The sequence below is a fragment of the Sus scrofa genome, chromosome 3, assembly GCF_000003025.6.
Source record: "Sus scrofa isolate TJ Tabasco breed Duroc chromosome 3, Sscrofa11.1, whole genome shotgun sequence".
In the NCBI taxonomy this organism is placed as follows: Eukaryota; Metazoa; Chordata; class Mammalia; order Artiodactyla; family Suidae; genus Sus; species Sus scrofa.
The window spans coordinates 6,188,129-6,210,680 of record NC_010445.4 but is presented as its reverse complement, the minus strand read 5'-3'; the positions used below and the strand labels follow the sequence as shown (position 1 = coordinate 6,210,680).

Genomic DNA, 22,552 nt, shown 5'->3' with positions numbered 1-22,552 from the left:
ATGTTTTCTCCCGGTCTGTGGCTTGTCTCTAACGTGTTTTTTAGGTGGTGATGTGCTGCCTACTTGTTCAGGGTCTCCCCACGTGACTCCAAATGGAGACCCCCAAGAAACTCCCCCTCCACCCACCTGTTCTTATCTCCTGGGCAGCTTCCCTGGAACGTGTTGGGCTCCTCGGAGCAAGGTCACGGTTGGAGGCCTGCATTCTGATAACTTGCCTGGGGGTGGGGCTGGGAGGTGGGGACAGAGTTGGAATATATTTACCATGCCGGGTGCTCCTTAGCCGGGTCCCACAGGTGTCTGCGGGGTCATGTCCTTGGCAGCCCCATCCCCACGCCCCGCAGGAGCCTCCCATTGCCGCCTCTCAGATTGCCCCAGCATCCCATTCCGCAGTTTGCATGTATGGGTTATTGTTAGGCTGTTGGGGCAGGGGCGGGCTGGGCCCTGCCTCTAGGGTAGCCAAGCCCTGGAAACTTCTGATCTGCAGAAGGGCAGCTGAGTCAAGGCTGAGGCTCCCCACCTTGAACCTGGAGCAGCCCCTCACCAGGCACTGCCCACCCAGGCTCCGGCCTCAGCCACTTGGGGGAACTGCTTTCGAAGCCCTCTCCCCTCCCTCTTTCCTTCGGCTCTGAGCTGACTTTCCATAGAAGGGAGCAGAAGGGGAAATTCTGCAGGCGGCGGAACTGGGAGGGTCAGACACGTCGTGAGGATGATGAAAAGTTGGGAAAAACCAAAGTATCCATCCTTAGGGAGTAGTTAATAAAGTGAACTGTAAATACGGTTAACGTAAGGCACAATGGGTTTTGTTTAACCGATGATGTAAATTCGTATTCATTGGCACGGAACAAGACCCACGGCAGACGGTCGGTTTTTTTGTTTGTTTGTTTGCTTGGTTTTTCAAGAACAGCCTGAGCCCATTTTTTGCCAGACAGCACCTGTGTAAACAGATGTACCGAGAGCTTATCTGAAAGATCCTCAGGCAAGTGATGAGACCCATTAGCTGTGGGCAGTGGGATTGCGGGTAATTTTTCCTTCAACCTGCTTTAAATGTATCAGTGTTGCCTAACGTTTTTTTCAATGAGAAGGACTGCTTTTAGGATCCCAAATTATTTGGGGTCAAAAAGTAACCAACGGAGTTCCCGTCGTGGCGCAGTGGTTAACGAATCCGACTAGGAACCATGAGGTTGCGGGTTCGGTCCCTGCCCTTGCTCAGTGGGTTAAGGATCCGGCGTTGCCGTGAGCTGTGGTGTAGGTTGCAGACGCGGCTCGGATCCCGTGTTGCTATGGCTCTGGCGTAGGCTGGTGGCTACAGCTCCGATTCAACCCTTAGCCTGGGAACCTCCATATGCCGCGGGAGCGGCCCAAGAAATAGCAACAACAACAACAACAACAACAAAAAGACAAAAGACAAAAAAAAAAAAAAAAAAAAAAAAAAAGTAACCAACGTCCATTGGAGGTGTCTCAGGAGTTTCCCTTTGTTTTTATTTTTGGGATTTTTTTTGGGGGGGGTAAAGGAGAACAAGAGAGCTTTAGTGCTGTGCCAGGCAGAGGGGGCCACAGCTGGTTAATGCTTTAAAGACTGTTCCCTCCTTGGCACGGATTAGGAGGTGGTTTCATAGTTTGGGGGGTGAAAAATAGGGCTGTAGATAAAAATCAGGATAGAGGCAAGGTTGCGTTGTTTCTCAAGGCTGGTGTTTAGTAGCCCCAGGACTGGTTCTGGTGGTCTTCCTTCATCAAGTAGATCTTCCATTTCTTGGGGGTCTTAGTTCTCTCTTTTTCCTTCGAGGTCACCGTTTACAGCATAAGTGGTTAACTGGTGTCTGGACTCACTGAGGTTCAGGTTCTTCATGCCTCCGCACAGAAGGACTTCAGAGACAAAGTGATAGGCAAGACATAGATTTATTAGGTTAGGATGCTTGTGAGAGATGCCAGCGGGATGGCAAGGAGGCGCTGCTGTTTGGTTTTTTGTTTTTTTTCTTTTTTGGCCAAGCCCATGGCATGTGGACGTGCCCGGGCCCGGGATTGAACGTGTGGCACAGCAGCAACATGAGCCGCTGCAGTGACAATGCCAGATCCTTAGCCCACTGCACCACAAGGGAACTCCTTCCCTTTGATTTTTTTTGTCCCAGGGCGATGGTTGGAGGGTCCTTCCTGGCTGCCCCAGGAGCTGTATTCTTAGCTGTTGTTTGCTGCCTCAGAGGCAGGGGGATCAGTGCCCTCCCAGGAGGAAGCCTTGGCAGGTGCAGGAAATTTCACCGTGTGCTCCTTGAAGGTCAAACATGGACAGGGAGCCTGGGCTCAGAAATAGCCCCTTGCCCCAGAGACCCTTGGAATTCTGCAAGGTCATCTCAGGGAGGGGAGAGCCCAGGCAGGCCAGTGCTGGAAGCCTCCTTTTGGGTTCGGAAGGGGAAGATGGGGCCTCATATGGGATTCTCTGACACAAAGCTCTGGAACTGGGTGGACAAAGGCTGGATCTGGACAAGGAGTTGTCCGAAGTCAGCCTGGCTTGAAAAGTCTCTGATTCCAAGCCAACTGCAGATTTCCTAATTCCTTTTTTTTTGGCCTCACCCATGGCCAAAGTTCCCCAGGCCAGTGATCAAACCCACACCTCAACAGGGACCCAAGCTGCTGAGGTGACAACACCAGATCCTTAACCAGCTGAGCCACCAGGGAACTCCCAGGTTTCCTAATTAATTGGGAATTCTATGGGAGCCCAGAAATGCCATGGTCGGGCTGCTGCAGACAGATTCCTCCAGCTGTGTTTCTTTCTTTTTCACACTCCATTTAGACCTGTGCCTCCATTTGATTTTACTTGGCGCTTTAGTGCTGTTTTCATTTTATCATCTTGAAATTCTAAAAGTTGTTTTAACTTTTTACCCCTGTGGCATCGTTCCTCTTTGTCAAGAAGTATTTATTATTTTTCCAAAAGAGAGTCTCTGCTTTCTGCAAATTTCCCAAGGTCAAATGAAACCCAGTGTCTGAAAATCTTAGGTGGATTCATACTTCAGCTCAGCTGGAAAATCTCTTATCCATCCATCCATGCACCCACTCACTCAGCTATCCACCATCCATCCATCCACCCATCCTTCCATCATCCGCCCATCCTTCCATCATCCATCCATCCTTCCATCATCTATCCATCATCCATCTATCCATCCATCAGTCCTTCCATCATCCACCCATCAGTCCTTCCATCATCCATCCATCGTCATCCATCCATCCATCAGTCCTTCCATCATCCACCCATCAGTCCTTCCATCATCCATCCATCAGTCCTTCCATCATCCATCTATCATCCATCCATCCACCCATCCTTCCATCATCCACCCATCAATCCTTCCACCATCCATCCATCAGTCCTTCCATCATCCATCCATCAGTCCTTCCATCATCCATCTATCCGTCAATCCTTCCATCATCATCCATCTATCCATCCATCCATCCATCCTTCCATCCGCTCATCCATCCATTCCTCCATTTGTCCATCTATCATCATCCATCCGTTCACTCATCCATTCATCCATTCGGCATGTGTTTATGGCACTCCCTCTGGGCTGGTGTGGACCTTGGCCTTATTCTCCTGCACTCTGTGAGGATAGCATGTCCCTTAGGGAGCCATTGCAGGAGTGGGAGCACCGTGCTGGCCACGCAGTGCTGTCTTTGAATATCTACCTCACTCCCTCACCTGGGATGATGATAATTTCGATGTCACCCAGTTGTCACACAGGTGAGGTGCTGATGGCGGACCAAAGGCCCCCTGGGATGGTTAGAGCCTCGGTACTCAACAGCCATGAGTTCCCAGTTCCTTGACAGCAGGGACCCTCGCAGAGAGCAGGCACCCCATAGTTGTTCCCGAAGGAGCCTTGTCCACAGCCCCAGCTCCTGAGGTCACATGGTGTCAGGAGAAAGCCACACACGACTCTGAGCTCTGGGCATGACTTACGCTTCTGCTACACAGAATTCACCCCAGAAAAGCAAATGCTCAGGACAGGCAGGTGGATGAGAAATTGGGAATGATGGTGCCGAACCAGCCCACAAAACAGAACACACTTGCAGGAAATAACTACTGTGTGAGGGGATTCAGGGCTGATTTTACTGGAGAGCCTCAGATCTGATAAATAATCAGCTTCATTTGCTTTTTCTGTCTTCCTGCCCCACGGCTTTCCTTCCCTTAATGTCCCCTTTCCTCCTCATCTCCTGGTTCCAGGCAAATAGCATCTCCCAAGAGGCCGACATGAGCTCCCTGAGGGTTGGCATCCTGGGAAGTTACAGTCCTCCCAGGACCTGGGGACTTTCTGACGCGTGTGTGCACACACAGACACACACAGGTACACAGAGACACACAGTTACAGAGAGACACACAAATATACACAGAGACACACACAGAGACACACAGTCACAGAGAGACACATATAGAGACACACACAGAGACACCCGCAGACAGAGGAATACACAGGCACATGGACAAATAGACACACACAGACATACACAAAAAAACACACACAGACACAGACGCAGACACACACAAATACACAGACACATAGACACACAGACAGACACATAGACACAGAGAGACACACAAAGACACACACACACACAAGCTCTCACGCGCAGAGGCCAAGGATGGTGACAGCTGCATGCGTCAGGAGTGGCAGATTCCCAAAAACTGACCTCAAGGACAAAACCTTCGCTGAATCCCCTGAGGAGTTGTGACATCAACTCTCCAACTCCAGAGTTCTTTTTATAAACATTAATAATATAATGAATAGGCATTTATATATTACCAGTGATATCGGGGTTGGGGGGATGCTGGAGCAGTTGGCCAGGGACATGGGAAACAGGGGGGTGCCCTGACCATAGAGGTTTAAAAACAGTAATCAGGGAGTTCCCCGGTGGTACAGCTAGTTAAGGATCCAGCGTTGTGGCTCTGGTCACTGCTGTGGTGCAGGTTTGATCCCTGGCCCAGGAACTTCCCCATGCTGTGGGCGTGGTCAAAAAAACCAACCCAACCAATGATCAGTCTGCTTAGATTACTGCCTTGCAGTGGCCATGACAACCAATGTCAGTGGTGAATAATCTTCCTTCTGGGAGGAGCTCTCCCCCAACACCCACCCTTTGGGAGGCTGCTGAGAAGAGCAGGATTTTTTTTTTAACTCTCTCTTTTTTTTGTCTTTTGGGGGCCGTACCTGTGGCATATGGAGGTTCCCAGGCTAGGGGTCGAATTGGAGCTACAGTTGGTGGCCTATGTCACAGCTCACAACACAGCAATGCGGGATCCGAGCCACGTCTGCAACCTACACCACAGCTCACGGCAATGCCGGATCCTTAACCCACTGAGCGAGGCCAGGGATCGAACCCGCAACCTCATGGATAATAGTCAGATGCGTTTCTGCTGCGCCACGATGGGAACTCCTGTTAAGAGCAAGATTAATGGTATGAACGTGAAAAACGTGGTCTTGCTTTAGCGAAAGAAACCAGAGGGCAGGGGACCCTGACACCTGGTCCAGTGTGGATGGATCTTGAGAACATCCTGCTGAGTCAAATAAGCCCGTCGCCAAAGGACAAGTACCGTGTGATTCCACGAAGATGAGGTCCTTAGAGTGTCACATTCACAGAGACAGAAAGGAGAAGGGGGGGCGTCGGGCTTGGGAGGAGAATGGGGACTGGTGTTTAATGGGCGCAGAATCTCAGTCTGGTTCGATGAAAACAGTTCTGGAGATGGACGGCGGTTTTGGTTGCCCAGAGCCGTGAGTGTATTTTGTGCCACCCTGTATGCTCAAATATGGTTAAAATGGTCATTTTTTTCTTTCCTTTTTTTTTTTTTTTTAGGGTCGCACTGGTGGCATATGGAAGTTCCCAGGCTAGGAGTCAAATTAGTGCTGCAGCCGCCGGCCTACACCACAAGTCACAGCCACGCAGGACCCAAGCTGTGTCTGCGACCTACACCCCAGCTCACGGCAATGTCAGATCTTTAACCCACTGAGCGAGGCCAGGGATCCAACCCGCATCCTCATGGATGCTAGTTGGGTTCTTAACCCTCTGAGCCACCATGGGAACTCCTACACTGATCCATCTTATGATACTTTCCTACCATAAAAGAGAGGGAGGGGAGGAAGGAAGGAAGAGGGGGAGGGAGGGAAGAAGGCATATGAGACCCAGCTCAGGCAGCAGAGCACCGAGGCAAAGATGGGGCCACACTGAGCCTGCCTTGCCATCAGGTAACCTCGGGCAAGTCACGTCCACATCCGCAGCCTCCGTCTCCCACTCCGTGAAACGAGGCTGGGTTAAACCAACCGGGTAAACAAACCCATCGGCTGATTCAATTTTGAGAATTTCAGGGAAGAGCTTGTTGGACGCACCTGCTGCCAGGCCAGTGGACACGTGGCCAGGGGGGGCGGGGGGCAGCCCCCAGCAGAGGCTGGGGGGGTGAGGAGCAGGGCTCAGTGGAGGGTGGGGCTGATGGAGGAAGGAGATGGACGAGGGAGGCTGAAGTCAGGCTCCCAGCCGGGGTGGAGGGTGCGGCCCTTGCCTAAGACTGGGGCTCGGGAGCTGGGACGTCGAAGGAGCCTCACCTGAGGACTCCGATTCCTGCTCAAGTGACCTTCCTGCTCCTTTTCTGACTCCTCTGGGTGGCGACTGTGGGCCGTGGGGGGGGGCCAATTAGATTTACTCGAAGGGCATCGGCTGGCCGCTTGATTTGGGAAGGGCGCTGAGTGCTCCCGGTCCTGCCTGGGTTCATCCTGGGTGATGGAGGAGGGGTGTCCGAAAGGCGGTGGGGGGTGGTGGGCAGGGAGAGTCTGGCTGTGGGACCCTCACGCCCACTTACGCATTGAAGAGCTATAAGGGGAGTTCCCGTCATGGCGCAGTGGTTAACGAATCCGACTAGGAACCATGAGGTTGCGGGTTCGGTCCCTGCCCTTGCTCAGTGGGTTGACGATCGGGCGTTGCCGTGAGCTGTGGGGTGTAGGTTGCAGACGCGGCTCGGATCCCGCGTTGCTGTGGCTCTGGTGTAGGCCGGTGGCTACAGCTCCGATTGGACCCCTAGCCTGGGAACCTCCATATGCCGTGGGAGCGGCCCAAAGAAATAGCAAAAAAAAAAAGACAAAAAAAAGAAGAGATATAAGGAGGAATTCCCTGGTGGCCTAGCCTTTTAAGGATCTGGAATTGTCACTTCTGTGGCTCAGGTTACTGGCCTGACCCAAGAACTTCTGCGTGTTTCAGATGTGGCCAAAACCAACACCAAAAACCAAACTAACAAATAAAACAAGCAGTGACTCTTCCTGGCCATGGGCATAAAGCAGGGAGTCAAACAGACAACGCCCTTCCCTCAGAGAACTTAGGCTCTGTTTTGGGGGCGGGGATGGAAATAAGCAAGTTCACATGCCCTGCAGTTCCCCTGTGAGCACGCGCTGCCCTGAGAACAGCGGAACGAAGCCATCAGGCGGAGATGTAGGGATGGGGTGAGGTTGGAGTTTAGATGGAGTGACCAGGAAGGGTCTCTAAAAACTGAGACCTGAAGGAAGTGAGGGAGGCACAGGGAACAGCAGGTGCAAAGGCCCTGAGGCCAGCGTGGGCCTGATGTGTTTGGGGGACAGTGAAGAGGCTGGGGTAGCTGGAGCGAGGTCAGAAGGAACGGAATGGGGGACAAGGCAGAGCACGAAGGGGACTTACAGGTGGTTGTAGGGAAGCTGGGTTGACTTAAATGTTTAAAGGATCCGTGCAGCGGTGTGTGTGTGGAAAAGCCCAGAGGCCGAGACAAGGGTGGCGGTGACAGGTGAGGGCTGCTGTGGGCTGGGTTCCAGGGGGAGATGGAGAGAGGCAGGTTGTCTCAAATGCCTTGGGCAGAACAGGGACGCCTGAGGCAATCCTCTGCTGGCCTTGATCTTGTGGGGGTCAGGCCTTCTGAAACCCCCTTTGCTTTTTCTTTTTCTTTTTCTTTTTTTGCTGTTTCATGGCCACACCCACAGCACAGGGACGTTCCCAGGTCAGGGACTGAATCTGACCTAGGCCCTAGCTTGGGCAATGCCGGATCCTTCAACCCACTGTGAGTGGCCAGGGAATCCAACCCAGGCTTCAGCAGTGGCCCAAGCCGCTGTGGTTGGGTCCTTAACCCCCGGGGCCACAGCGGAAACTCCCAGATACCGATTTTCTGACACCATCCCTCAGCAGCCTCCTCAGCTAGAAAGCACAGCTTTAACTTGTATCTGTCATGATCACCCGCGCCTGCCTCCAGCAGGTCACCAGGTCCCGGCCCAGCTCTGAGCTGACGGCCCCTGCTGCGTCCCGACCCCGACAATCTCCAGACCTGTGCGAGGTCCGACCCAGAATTCCACGCTTCACCAGCTCAGAACCCCGACTTCTCTGAGCCCCTCCCCTTCCGTGACCAGGGCATCCTGGGGTCAGACGCTCCTCCTCCCTCCAGCCCAGCCCTGGCCCCCAAAGACTGCCCCCCCCCCAAAGGCCAGGCCTAAAGGTTCTTGGGTGAGGCCCCAAGCCTGATGGTTGCTCTGGGGAGGTGTGATCGTGATATTTTGGGTTTAGTGCTTCAGTCTGCGAGGGATGCATCCTGAATATTTATGGCTGAATTGCTAGGGGGTCTGTGATGTCCCTTTCAACATCCCAACAAAAACCAATCAATTTAAGCGCTGAGGGCAGAAGAAAGAAGCCGTGGTGTCGGGACTCGTTGAACCTGTGTCCTTGAGGGTCCATGGGAGTCTTCTGTACATGTTTACAAACCTGGCATTTTCAGAAGAAAATGGTAAAAATAAGTCCAAAACAGGAACACAGCCCTGCTGGGGTCTTCGGGGCTGCCTGCTGCCCCCGGGAGCATAATGAGGTGGGGCCCAGCCCGCTGCCCAGTGTGGAATTCCTGGCTCAAAACGCAAAAAGACATAGCTGGGTTTAGCATTGATTTAAAGCCCCCCCCCCCCCCCCCCGACAATGCGACTCCTGCCGCCTGCATCAGAGTCGACGGCTCCCTCGTTTGCCTGGGTGCCTGACTTCATTGTCCCTCTAGCAATCCTGAGAGCCTCTGTCGCCAAGGGAACCATGGCTGTTTTTCTTGCCTCGGTGCCTTTGCCTATGCTGCTCCCTCTGCTGTTCCCTCTGCCTGGAACATGTTGCTCAGTTTTTCAGTTGCTAACTTCTTTTCCTGCCGCCTTGGCGCTGCTGTCACCTCTTCCAGGAAGCCCTCCCTGACCTCCCCTTCTCTCTGGGGTCCTAATTGCTGTCCTGTTCCCCTGTGCTGGGAGGGCCCATCTCTGCTCCTGCTGGGAGGGCAGGGACCAGGTCATCCTGTTCAGTTACATGTCAGGCCCTGGCACCCGGGAGGGAGCTAATACATATTTATACGAAGCAGACCCATTCTCACCAGCCCCTAGGCCTCCTGTCTGCCTTGGGGAGAAACATGTGTTCACTGTTCAACAGGAACTTGAAGCCTCAGTCTCCAATTTTAGGAGCAGGCCACTCAATCCAGCTGGATCCCCAAAGGCTGACACACCCCGAGTGCGGACCCTTCCTGGAGGCAGAGGACACGGCCGCTGCCTTTTGATGATCCATCTGGGGGTCTCCAAGGCTGCAGCTGCAGAGGCTGAAGGTCCGTGGCACCTCTGAGGCTCCCACCTGTACCTCGTCTGGACCTGAGAATCACCTGGAGTCCTGGGCCCCCCACCCAGACCAGTTCCATCAGTCTCTGGGCCGGGGGCCCAGGTGGCAGGAAGTTGGGAGCTCGCCATGTGATTCCAAGAACCAACCAGCCCTGTGGGGAGGGGCCAAACGCCCCCCAACACCTGCCCCTTGCTGAGGGCATTTAAGGCCAGCCAGCGGACTGGAGACCACGGTTCCCTGCCAGGTAAGTGATGGATGGGTGGTAGTTTATTTCCATGTGAGGGTGCTGGGGCAGGTGGGGGCGTGAGGCTGTTTGGGGGAGCCTCAGGCCGGGGCCTCTCACTGTTGAACTGCAGCCTTGGTTGATAGAAGGGGTGCTGCGTGGCTCTTGGCTTGTTCTCAGGCTGGGTGAGGAGGAGGTGGTAGTTGCTGGGGGCACTCACTCTGCAGAGCCCAGCCCGGGGTGGGCAGCGTGCGTGGAGCTGCGTGTTTGTGGGTCCTGCATCTGCACTCCCGTTTCTGTCCCCGAACTATCCCTGGGGCCAGTCTCCCCATGGGGGACTTCTCCACCCGGTTCTGCCCCCTCCCACAAAGGCTTCCCAAGTCGTGGAGGTGGATGGCCCAGCAGAGGGCCCGGTCGCCTGCCATCTGCTATGATGCGTGCCCCCCATCTTAGCGTGAGCTTTGGTGGGAGGCCTGGCTGTGTCTCCCTGCCACGCGTATGGTGTCAGGACTCATCTTATCCTTTTGGTAAAGCCGTGAAGGGAGCCCAAGAACGCCGAGGGGGCCCCCGTTCCAATGGCTGGCAACCCCTCTTCTCCAGGGCCCCACCCTGACCCCAGCGGTGCTGGCTTGCTGACCTTGGAGTCAAGGTCGACTCCGTCCTTCCTGGAGAGCAAGCCTCACTCATTCCAACCCAATGTGTGGTTTTAGCTTAAAACACATCCCACTTTGTTGGAGGAGGCAGCTGTTAGTGATATAGATCGGAACACACATCGAAAAAGCTGTCCTCCACACAGGGAAGTGGAGACAGCTGAGGGTGGGATGGGTTTTTAACTTGGAGGAGTGGGGTTATTGGGAGTTAATGCTCAGTACGCTTCTAAAGCATTTCATTTTCTGAAGCCGTGAGCATGTGTTAATTTAAAATCAGAAGAACGCTGCATGATAGAAGCCAACTCTGAGCGATGAGACACAGCTGAATTGAAAACCGTTTTGGGTTCATGAAAGATGCTTGCCGTCAAAGCTTAGCTAGATCTAGGAAAGCATAGAAAAAAACCCCCAAACAGCCTGTAATGCCCCAACTTGAGAAAGTGACTCCGTGCCGTTAATCAGATGTGGCCAGGGAGGGTCCCTTGGCTGGGCCTCTGGCACCCAGGGCAGGGGGGCTTGTCATAGCGTGTGGGGAGCTGCAGAGCTGGCCTGAGGCTGGGGGTTGGGGGATCAGCCCCTGAGTTGGTGGTGTTTGTCTCAACTGCCAGGTTGGCTTTGTCTGCATCTTGAGCTTCGAGACTCGATGGAGGAAGGTATTGAGTTTGATTCTGGTGCTTAACTCTTGGCGTTTTCCTACCACGGGTAAAGGATGGGGTGGCCAGCTCTCCTGGCTGCCACCAAGAGCCACGTGAGAGGAAGGAAATACATTTGCAGCTGTGGGTAGAGAAGCTGGGGAAAGGCAGCAGGATTTGCTTTGCAGCTGGCTTTGCAGAATGTCCCCACATGATTGGGCCACATCTGTGGCTTTCAAAGTGCTTTCGGGGCGAGGGGAGGACCCTGATCTGAAGTCGAGCTGCTTCTGCTCAAGCGTCTGATACGGGCCTTCCGCCTGGTAATTGACTTGAAAGACAGCGATGCCATCGGAAGCCCCTGGATCCCCGTCCAAGGTTCCCTGTGGCCGTACCTTCTGGGATGTGGCAGAAGGATGCCTGGATCCCATGGCAGTGGTCCTAGAACTCGGCACTGTCTTGGGTCTGCCCAGAACACACGCACCTCATCGCTGTGCACCAACACGCCTTCTGATGCGCTTTCAGTCTCGTGAACGCAGCTGGTCGGGCCACTAACTGAGCGAGGCGCAACAACAGGGTGGCAACAGAGGGTTCCCGAAGTGGCCTCCATGGTTCAGTTGTCCCCAAACTCGTGCTCTCCTGTTTGCCAACATTTGCACCCCGTGTGTGCGGTGCCACCCACGGTGGAGACGTGGTGTTTCCTAATCCGACCTCGTCACAGATGGGCAGCTGCCACGCTTAGGGCCCCCAGGTGTGACCTCAGTGTCAGATGTAGGCGATGGCTGCCTCTGAGGCTGAACAGCTGTGGGAACCTTGGAACTGATGTCTGAGACGGTTTCCTCATGTGCAAAAGGGGGCTCTCACCCCCTCACTGTTAAGGTCGCTTCATTTAATCCTAAGTGGCCACCATTCCTGGCAGGTAAGAAACATGCTTTGGCTGTGGCTCTCAGGCCAGATACCAGCCTGCTGCTGGCATGAATGGCCATGTTTCTTTACTCGGGGAGACCTAGGGTAGAGCTGCCATCTAAAGCCCAAATCTCGGATCCCAGCAGTTCAGCCTCTTGATCTGGTTATTAGAGCAACTAGAAGACTCTTTTGAGATGGTGCCTTCATTTTATTTGTATTTTTTGTTTGTTTTTTTTTTTTTCTAGGGCCAAACCCGCAGCACGTGGAGGTTCCCAGGCTAGGGGTTTAATCGGAGCTGCAGCTGCTGGCCTGCACCACCGCTCACGGCAACGCCGGATCCTTAACCCACCGAGCAAGGCCAGATGGAACCCACATCCTCATGGTACTAGTCAGGTTCTCAACCCACTGAGCCACGACGGAAACTCCCAACAAATATTTTGAGTTTCCTTCGAAGATCAGTAGACAGCCAGGACCTGATTTTAGAGTAGGGAAATTACATGATCAGATGCTTAAAAGATGACCTGGCTTCTGTGTTGAGAAGAGATTGGCATCAGGCGATGGTGGAAGCAGGGAGAAGAGGTGGGCAGTTGCCAACGTGTGGGCGAAAGGTGACGGTGGCCTGGCCCCGGGGAGGCAGGAAGTCTTCTAGAAAATTGGGAGGAATGGGTCATGGTTAAGAAGGTCCTGAGCTCATGGGCTGGCGATTGCGATGTGGGCGGAGAGGACCCCTCCTGCCACAGCCTGGCCGGGCTTCTCACCATCGTATTCGTATGGTCTGTACAGAAGTCCTGCAGCCACGCGGGAGGGATCTGTGCTCTCCTTCCAGCTTGCCCTAGCCATCCAAAGCCCAGTTCAAGCCAGCCTGCCCCTGAAAGCTATCCCTTCCTCCTGCAGCCCGGGGCGGGTCCCCTTGGAGCTCCTACAGGGCTCATTGCCGATGGAGCTGGCATGTGATGCCTAGGAAACGACTTCTGAGTCTGCTCTCTGTTTCCCTGGGATCCTCTGGGGGCTTCAAGTCCAGATGGCTTTAACATACCACATCCTGGGCCTTGCAGATCTCTTTGGAACTGTCCTACCTACAGGCGGTTTACTTCTTCCAGTCAACATGCCGATTTTAGAAGCTCCCGAAGAGAGGCTGAGAAAATTTAAGTATCGTGGCAAAGATGCATCGGTGAGTACACAGCAGTGCCTTATACTACCACGGACGAGTGCCGTAGGAACCCTGTGGTTCAAGTTGCATCAAAAACAGGTCAGCGAGGGGAGATGGGGTGACCTAGCGAGTATAAAGCAGCGTGTTCGCTGTGGATAAGTCCACGGATGTTCACGGACTCACTCGTTTCAACTTTTCTGTGTGTTTGGAAATTTCATAATAAATATCGAAGGCAGGGAGAATCAGATCTGATGGACTTGGAGAACTGGCAAGTCAAATCAAGGTCGCCATGTGATCTTGAAACGATTGAACTTCAAAGCTACAGTTGCTGCGTCTAGAAAACAGGGCTTAGACCTCCCTCTTAGGGTCTGGACAGCAGCGTCACGTGCCTGCTCTATGGATGTGTCGCTGTAGCGCCACAGGTCCAGGAGGCTTACCGAGGAGCTGAGGGGTTGGGAATACAGGTACCAAGAAGCAAGCCTTGCAGAACTAGGGACTGACAAGTCCGGATGGCTGTCTTTATTGATGCCTGTCTTTATTGGGATGAGCTTGAGGGTCAGGGAGCCTGGGCTGTGTGGGACTCTCTCATTCAGCTTCTCTGGTCTCCCAAGTTTTGGAGCTCTGTTCCTGCATCTGTGTATGTTGACCCAATAGGGTACAATGTTGGCTGTGCCTTGGGGATCTGAAAGGCAGCTGAGGCCAAGGAAAGCCCAAGGTCACCACTGTCTGGTTACGACACCCTCTGGGGCCAAATCACTCTTTCTAACATCCTTTCCAATGAGCTTGGCTTATCTGGCTTCTGAGACCCCTGCGGTTTAAAGGAAACCAGTGAGAACAAAGAAACTGAACCCTCTATGGGGACAGCAGTGGGAAGGGCCAGGAGATGAGGGAGGAGCCAAAGGTACCAATTCCTCTATAGGAGAGAGTCACTCAGTGATGGGGCAGGGACGGGGGGCACAATACAACTGGCTCCATAGGCCCCCAGTGTGTCCCAGACTTTCCAGACAACACCACAATGACCCTGTCTTCAAACAGGGACTAAGTAACTTTTTTTTTTTTTGTCTTTTTCTAGGGCCGCACTTAACGGCATGTGGAGATTCCCAGGCTAGGGGTCTAATCAGAGCTGTAGCCACCAGCCTACACCAGGGCCACAGCAATGCAGGATCCGAGCCACATCTGCAACCTGTACCACAGCTCACGGCAATGCCGGATCCTTAACCCATTGAGCGAGGCCAGGGATCGAACCTGCAACCTCATGGTTCCTAGTCGGATTCATTAACCACTGCGCCACGACGGGAACTCCAACTAAGTAACCTCTTTAAGGCACCAGAAGTATCGAATACATACAGACTTCCTTATAATTAATATTTTAAAGACTTCAATGCAAAACTCATCTCTCCATAAAGATGAGATCATTTCCCTAGATTCTCAATGCTAAAAAGTGTGAGTTTTGCCTCAGGTAAGAAGAAAAGAGTGGTTGGTTGGTTGGTTTTTAGAATTTGAATCTTCCTCCATCTGGTGTCCAAGTCAGACCAGAGGGATCGGATCAAGGCTTGAATGACCTATAGTCTGATGCTCTGCAGGGGAAGGTCAAGGGTATCCCTTCACCCCCTGCCCCCCACCCCGGGTGCCCACACCTGGAAGGCCCAGCCCTGCTCGTGGGAACAAGGCACCACCAACGACGCTGTGCTCAGACTCGGGGCAGTGGGATGCTTTGCTCGGATGTCTCCACCCTGCAGATCCTGGCCCGTCCCTGGGTGTGCATGGTCCTCGTTTGCTTTGGGAAGCAGATTGACTATCTTTCTAGAGGGGATGGAGGAGGAGAGAGCACAGGAGGTGAACGAGCTGGCAACTTACCGGCTGTGTGATCTCCAGCCTGTTGCATCTGGAAAAGTGAAATCGGACGCCTTGACGTGTGTTCAAAAGGCTAAAGGTGGCAACAGCCTGACTCCCCCGGCTCGAAGGGCTCCCCTTTTTTTTTCTTGTTAGGTGAGGCGGCAGCAGAGGCTAGCGGTCAGCCTGGAGCTCCGGAAGGCCAAGAAGGATGAGCAGGCCCTCAAGAGAAGAAACATCACCACTGCCTCTGACCCTTTTGTACAGCAGACCAAAGGGGTATGTTGCAAACACGGCATTTAAAGCAGTTGTGGGAGTTCCCGTTGTGGTTCAGTGGAAGCAAATCCAACTAGTATCTGTGAGGACACAGGTTTGATCCCTGGCCTCACTCAGTGGGTTAAGGATCTGGTGTTGCCATGAAATGTGGTGTAGGTCACAGATGCAGCTTGGATCTGACATGGCTGTGGCTCTGGCGTAGGCTGGTGGCTATAGCTCCAATTCAACCCCTAGGCTGGGTACCTCCATGTGCTGGGGGTGTAGCCTGAAAAAGACAAAAGAGTCGTTTGTGTAGAAAATTGATCCTTAGTAAGTTGTTCTGCCTTGAAAATGTTTGAGACCTTGCAAGCTCTAATTAAGGCTTTTTTGGGGCGGGGGTCGAGAGATGGTGGTTTGAACTCAACTCGTGTTGTCAGACAGCTAAGTCCTGTTACCATGGTGGCTGTGAGTCTGGGAATTGGTGTCCTCGAAGAGGACAGAGAAGGTGCTGCTTCTAACTGAAAATTCACTTCATCCAAACCCCGCCGGAAACAGGAAGTGAGGCGTCATGAAGATATCTCAGTAGAGGCATCCATTGACTCAACATGCCACGCTTACCAGGACTTGAGCGCTGTCATCTGCTTTCCTTTCTCCACCCACCCCAGCCTCCCTCAAGCTGCATCCTGGCTTGACTTCCAGGCCACTACCAGTTTTATGAATCTTTCCAGAATGTGCTGACCAGCGGTGTCCCTTCTTCGAGCTCTAATTCCTTTGTATCTACCTGCTTTTAAGATCTCTTAGATCTATGTCCTACCTAACTAGCCATGTGCATCCTTGCACTCTGCTAGGTCCAGGGCGCTTAGAGGGAAGAGGCTGGTTCAGTCTGGGCAAGTGGATCCCATGATGTACTATTGCCCATCAGATGGCGTGGCTGTAATCTCTCTCTGAGCTGTGTAGGGCTCCGAACCCTGTCTCTACCTCGCTGCATTTGTCTAGAGGAGTCTCTAGGGTTCCTGCCACCCGAGGAAGATGATACTAGGAAACACAATTATGATAAGAGTTTTTTATCCTATATTACCATGTTCCTTTTGTTCTTTTATTATTTATTACTCAATTTATTACATTTATAGTTGTACAATGATCATCACAATCCAATTTTATAGGATTTCCATCCCCCACCCCCAGTGTATCCCCCCACTCCCCAAACTGTCTCCTTTGGAAACTGCAAGTTTTTCAAAGTCTGTGAGTCAGTATCTGTTCTGCAAAGAAGTTCATTGTGCCCTTTTTTCAGATTCCACATGTCAGTGAAAGCATTTGATGTTGGTGTCTCATTGTCTGACTGATTTCACTTAGCATGATAATTTCTAGGTCTATCCATGTTGCTAAAAATGCTGTTATTTCATTCCTTTTAATGGCTGAGTAATATTCCACTGTGTATATGTACCACATCTTCTTGATCCACTCCTCTGTTGATGGACATTTAGGTGGTTTCCATGTCTTGGCTATATAGCATGTTCCTTTTAAACTTATCATTCACGTACCACAGAATTCACTTGTTAAAAGAATATAATCAGGGAGTTCCCATTATGGCTCACTGGGTTAAGAACCTGACTAGTATCTATGAGAATGCAGGTTCAAGCCCTGGCCCTGCTCAGTGGGTTAAGGATCCAGCGTGGCCGTGAGCTGTGGTGTAGGTCGCAGATGTGGCTCAGATCCAGCGTGGCTGTGGCTGTGGTGTAGGCTGGCAGCCGTAGCTCTGATTCAAACCCTAGACTGAGAACTTCCAGATGCTGTGAGTATAGTCCTAAAAAGACAATAAATAAATAAACCCAGTTCTTAATATGTTTATAAGGTTGTGCAAGCACCCCTGCTAGTTAATTTCAGAACATACTCATCACCTTAGCAGAAACCTCTACACCCACGGAGCAGCAAGGTGTATAGCACCTGCTATACAGCAAGGTGACCCAGTCACACATACACATATACATTCTTTTTCTCACATTATCCTCCATCATGCTCCATCACAAATGACTAAATATAGTTCCCAGTGCTATGTAGCAGAATCTCATTGCTTATCCATTGCAAATGCAATAGTTTGTAACTACTAACCCACAGATTCGCAGTCCATCTCCCCCCTCCCCCTTGGCAACCATAAGTCTGTTCTCCAGGTCCATGAGTTTCTCTTCTGTGGAAAGGTTTATTTGTGACATATATTAGATTCCAGATATAAGTGATAATCATATGGTATTTGTCTTTCTATTTCTGACTTACTTCATTTAGTATGAGTCTCCAGTTCCATCCATGTTGCTGCAGATGGTATTATTTTGTTCTTTTTTATGGCTGAGTAGTATTCCATTGTGTGTGTATATACCGCATCTTAATCCATTCATCTGTTGATGGACATTTGGGTTGTTTCCATGTCTTGGCTATTGTGAATAGTGCTGCAATGAACATGTGGGTGCATGTGTCTTTTTCAAGGAAAGTTTTGTCCATATATATGCCCAGGAGTGGGATTGCTGGGTCATATGGTAGTTCTATGTATAGTTTTCTGAGATATCCATGGGGCATTTTTAAAGTCAAATAATTCATCTTTTTTTCTGAGTTGTAAGAGCTCTTTATATATTCTGCATATTAGACCCATATCAGACATACGATTTACAAATGTTTTCTCCCATTCTATAGGTTATCTTTTTTAAGAGAATCTTTGAAACACAAATGTTTGAAATTTTGAAACAGTCCAATTTATCTATCTACTTTTTTGGGGGGGGGGTTTGCTTGTGCTTTAGATACCATATCTAAAATTCCATTGCCTAGTCCAAGATCACCAAAAGTAATGCCTGTGCTTCTTTCTAGGACTTTTATAGTTTTAGCTCTTGTGGTTAGGTCTTTGATTCATTTTGAGTTGTTAATTTTTATAAATTTGTGTAAGTAGGGGTCCAACTTCATTCTTTTATATCTGGATATCCAGTTGTCACACCAGCACCATAAAGGCTATTCCTTGTCCATTGAATGGCCTTAATATCCTTGTCAAACATCATTGATATAATGTGAGTGTTCACTTGTGGATTCTGAACTTTCCACCATTGATCTATAGGTTTCTCCTTAAGCCAGCACCGGAGACTTGATTACTGTTGCTTTATCCTGGGTTATAAAATTTCAAAGTGTGGGTCCTCCAATTTTGTTTCCCCCCCACCCCCACAAGCTGATTATGGTTGTTGGGGAACCCTTGAATGTCCGTATGAATTTTAGAATGGGCTTGTCAATTTTTTTCAATAAAGAGAGCTCATATTTTGATGGAGATGGCATTGAGTCTGCAGATCTGCTGGTGACGTATTGCCGTAACAATGTAATAACAATGTTAACTTTGAACAATGTTGAAGCTTCCAATTTATGAACATGGATAGTTTTCGATTTATGTAGGGCCTCTATAATCTTTTCAAAGAGTTTTCGGCAGTAAGTATTGTGTATTCAGCAGTAATGGCCCAAATTTTATTTCTTGTTTTAATAATATGAGTCGTCTCCATTTTTCCTTTGGTCAGTCTAACTGAAGATCTGTCACTTATGTTCATCTTTTGAGCCACCTTTTGGTTTCACTGATTCTTTTCCCCTCTTTTTTTTCCGTTCTATTTCTTTAATTTCCACTCTACTGTTTCATATTTCCTTTCTTACTGTTTTGGGTTTGATTTTTTCTTTTCTTTCTTTGTTTAAGTGTTAGGTTATGGACTTGAAAGCGTTCTTCTTTTTAAATACATGCATTATGGCTACTAGTTTTCTCTAAAATATGTAAAGCTCTGCCTTAGGGGCATCTCATTTGTTTTGGTATATTTTATATTTATTACTTTCATCTCAGAATATTTTCTAATTTCCCCTGTGATTTTCTTCTTCTTTATTTATTTTTTGGCTTTTTAGGGCTGCACCTGTGGTACATGGAGGTTCCCAGGCTAGGGGTCTAATGGGAGGGGTTGCTGCTGGCCTTCGCCACAGCCACGCCAGATCCAAGCCACATCTGCAACATACACTACAGCTCATGGTAGTGCTGGATACTTAACCCACTGAGCAAGGCCAGGGATTAAACCTGAAACCTCATGGTTCCTAGTTGGATTCATTTCCGCTGCACCATGACGAGAACGCCAGGTTTTCTTCTTTTGACCCATTGATGACTTAGGAGTGGGTTTAATTTTCACAAATCTGTATTGCTGCCATTTTTTCCTATTACTGGTTTTTAAGTTCGTCTTGCTGGAGAACATACGTCACATGATATCGCACCTTTTAAGTTTATCCAGACATGTTTTATGGCCTCATATATGGTCTGTCATGGAGAACATTCCACATGTCCTCAAAAACAGTGTGTGTTCTGCTGTCTGTTTCTGCAGTTGGTTGACTGGGAATGTCGTTCAGGTCTTCCACTGCCTTGTTAATATTCTGTCTAGTTGTTCCGTCCATTGAGTGTGAAGATTGCAATCTCCAACCGTCACTGAATTCTCTATCTCTCCCTTCCATTCTCTCCGTTTTTGCTGCATGTAGCTTGGGGCTCTTTTGTGAAGGGCACACATGCTGAGGACTCTTCGGTCTTTGGATGGATGAATTGACTTGTATTATTTTCAAGTGGCCTCCTTTGTTCTTAGTAACAACTTTGGTCTTCAAGTTTGTTTTGTCTAATAGTAGCACACCCACTCCAACTCTCTTTGGTGACTGTTTGCGTGGCGTATTTTTTTCAGGTCCTTTAAACTCACTTGTGCCTTTGAATTTAAAGTGTAGAGAGCGTAGCGTTAGATCATGTTTTTTTAACATCCATTCTGCCAATCCGTGCCATTTATTGGGAGTATTTAATAGATTTACACTTAATGCAATGACTGATACAATAGGATTTATGTCTGACATTTTGCTATTTGTTTTATGTTATTCGTGTTTGTATTTCTCCATGACTTTCTTTGGTGCTAAATATTTTTGGTTTAATAGTGTAATTACCCTGTTTCCTTTCCTGTATTTTTGAATTATTTTCTTAGGGTGTTCTCTGAGAATAATCAGTATCTTATAACAATCTAGGTTGGAGTAATATCAACGTAATTTCAATATTAGATAAAACATTACTCCTTTGTTCCATCCCCACTTTTGCTCTTCTTGTCGTCCGAGTTATCTCTTTATACATCATGTGTCCATCCATATAGATGCGTAATTACTGCTTTTTACAACTGTCGCTTAAATCAGAAGTCTGATAATCAAAAATACATTTATACTGTATTTTGTATTTACCATTACATTTATCTTTACTGGTGTTGATTTCTTGACGTCTTGAGGTAGTTTCTAGCACCAAAAGCACTCTCTTCCAGTAGAGTGGATCCCTTCAGTTTTTGTTCAGCTGAGAAGGTCTTAATGTCTTCATTTTATGACAATTTGCCAGGTATAGAATTCTCACTGGATAAACTTTCTATCAGCATTTTGAATATGTCATCCATGCTTTCTGGGGATGAATCAGCACTTGATTTTATTGAGGATTGTGCATGGTGAGTTGCTTCTCTTTCTGCTGATGACAAGATTCTCTCTGGAAATTCCCCTGTGATGCAGCAGGTTAAGGATCCGGTGTTGCCACAGCCGTGGTGCAGGTTGCAACTGTGGCTCAGATTTGATCCCTGGCCCAGGAACTTCCAAGTGCTATGGGTGTGGCCAAAAAGAGATCATCTTTTTGTTTTTGGCTGCAAATAGTTTATGATGTGGCTAAGTGTGGATCTCTTGGAATCTTTCCTATGTGAATTTCCTTAAGCATCTCAGGTGTGTAAATTAATTTCTTTGTCAAATGTGGGATGTTTTTGGAATTCATTTCTTCAGATATACTTTCTGCCTCTTTCTTTTCCATTCTATTATGCATACATTCATATATTTGATCTATAAGGATCTGTTCATTTTCATTTTCATTCTTTTTGCTTTTTTTATTTAAAGTGTTTATTTTCCCCAAAGGGGATACACCCTTCCTGGAAGAAATGCAAAACCAAGTCAAGGCATTGAATGGATGGAGCAAGTTCCTATTTGATTTCCTAGTTCCCCAAACCCATTTAATATATTGTCCTTAGATAGAGGATCTTTCAGATATAAACTGGTAGGAATAGCTACTACATTCGCCTCTTGGCCTTTTGGTGAAGGTCAGTTCATTCTTTATCTTCCTCAGGCTGGATCATCCCAATTGACCAGTCTTCAAGTTGACTGATTATTTGTTCTCTGTGCTCAAATGTGCTCTTGTGCCACTTAAGTGAATTCTTCATTTCAGTTACTGTACTTTGCAACTCCAGAATTTCTAGTTGGTTCCTACTTAGAGTTTCTGACTCGTCATAGATAGTCTCTATTAGGTAAGACCTTAGTCTCATTCTCGGAGTTTCCTTTAGTTCTTTAGACATGGTTTCCCTTAGTTCTTTGGACATAGTTAAAGTCTTTATCTAGTAAGTCCAATGTCTGGCCCCTCAGGGACAGTTTCTATTGATTATTTCTTTTCTTGTGTATATGCCGTACTTTGCATGTCTTGTAATTTCTTTGACAACTAGTCTTTTAAAATTGTGGGACAACTTTGGATATCAGTTGCTCCCGCCCCTTGCCTGGGGCTTCTGATTGCTGTTCATTGTTGTTTATTTGTTCAGTGACTTCTGAATTGCTTTTGTGAGATCTATATTTTTTTGTCATGTGTGGCCACAGAATTCTCTGCTCAGCTTTGCAGTCAGCTAATGATTGGACAGAGATTTCCCTAAACACTTGGAAGCAAAAATTCACCCAGTCTTTGCCAAGGCATTCTGTGTGCCTGTTGAGGCATGCTGTCAACACTCGACCAGCCAGCTGAGGACACGGCCTTAAACCTTCACACCCACTAGCACAGAGCGTCAAAGTCAGGCAGAGTTAAGACCTCAGGGCATGTGCACAGCTCTATACATGTACATGACCTTCTAGAGTTTCAGGAACACTTTGGGGCTTTGAAAGAATATTCTTTGAATAAGAACATCTTATTCCCTGCTTTGCCTTTTTAAGTTTTTTAGTTAGGCTATTGTTTGCCCCCAACTGTTACCTTAACCCCCACCCCCAAGGCAGCTGTGAAGTAGAACAACTTCTTCTAATTGTTTTTAACAAATACCTCTGGGGAAAACACTTTTTTTTTTTTGCGTTGTGTGAGCTCTGCGTCAAAGAAAATAGAATCTTATAAATGGGATCTCCCAAGAAATCACCAGAGCAGTCAGATAATAATTCTCTGGCAATGAGGCTTTAAGGGAGCACCAACCTGTTCTGCCTGCTCCAGTGTTTCCTGCTGTTGGTTTCCAAGGCTATCATA

General features: G+C 49.2%; 1 protein-coding gene across 2 annotated transcripts in view; it reads left to right on the top strand.

Annotated features, from left to right (window-relative positions):
- The window catches only part of KPNA7 (karyopherin subunit alpha 7), a 33,901-nt gene continuing 20,747 nt past the window's right edge, over positions 9,399–22,552 (top strand). The window contains exons 1-3 of one of the 2 annotated variants that reach the window (XM_021085626.1): positions 9,399–9,847; positions 13,064–13,179; positions 15,148–15,270. In XM_021085626.1, the coding sequence (XP_020941285.1) occupies positions 13,114–13,179; positions 15,148–15,270 (189 nt within the window). In that variant the 5' untranslated portion in view covers positions 9,399–9,847; positions 13,064–13,113. 2 annotated transcript variants of the gene reach the window in all.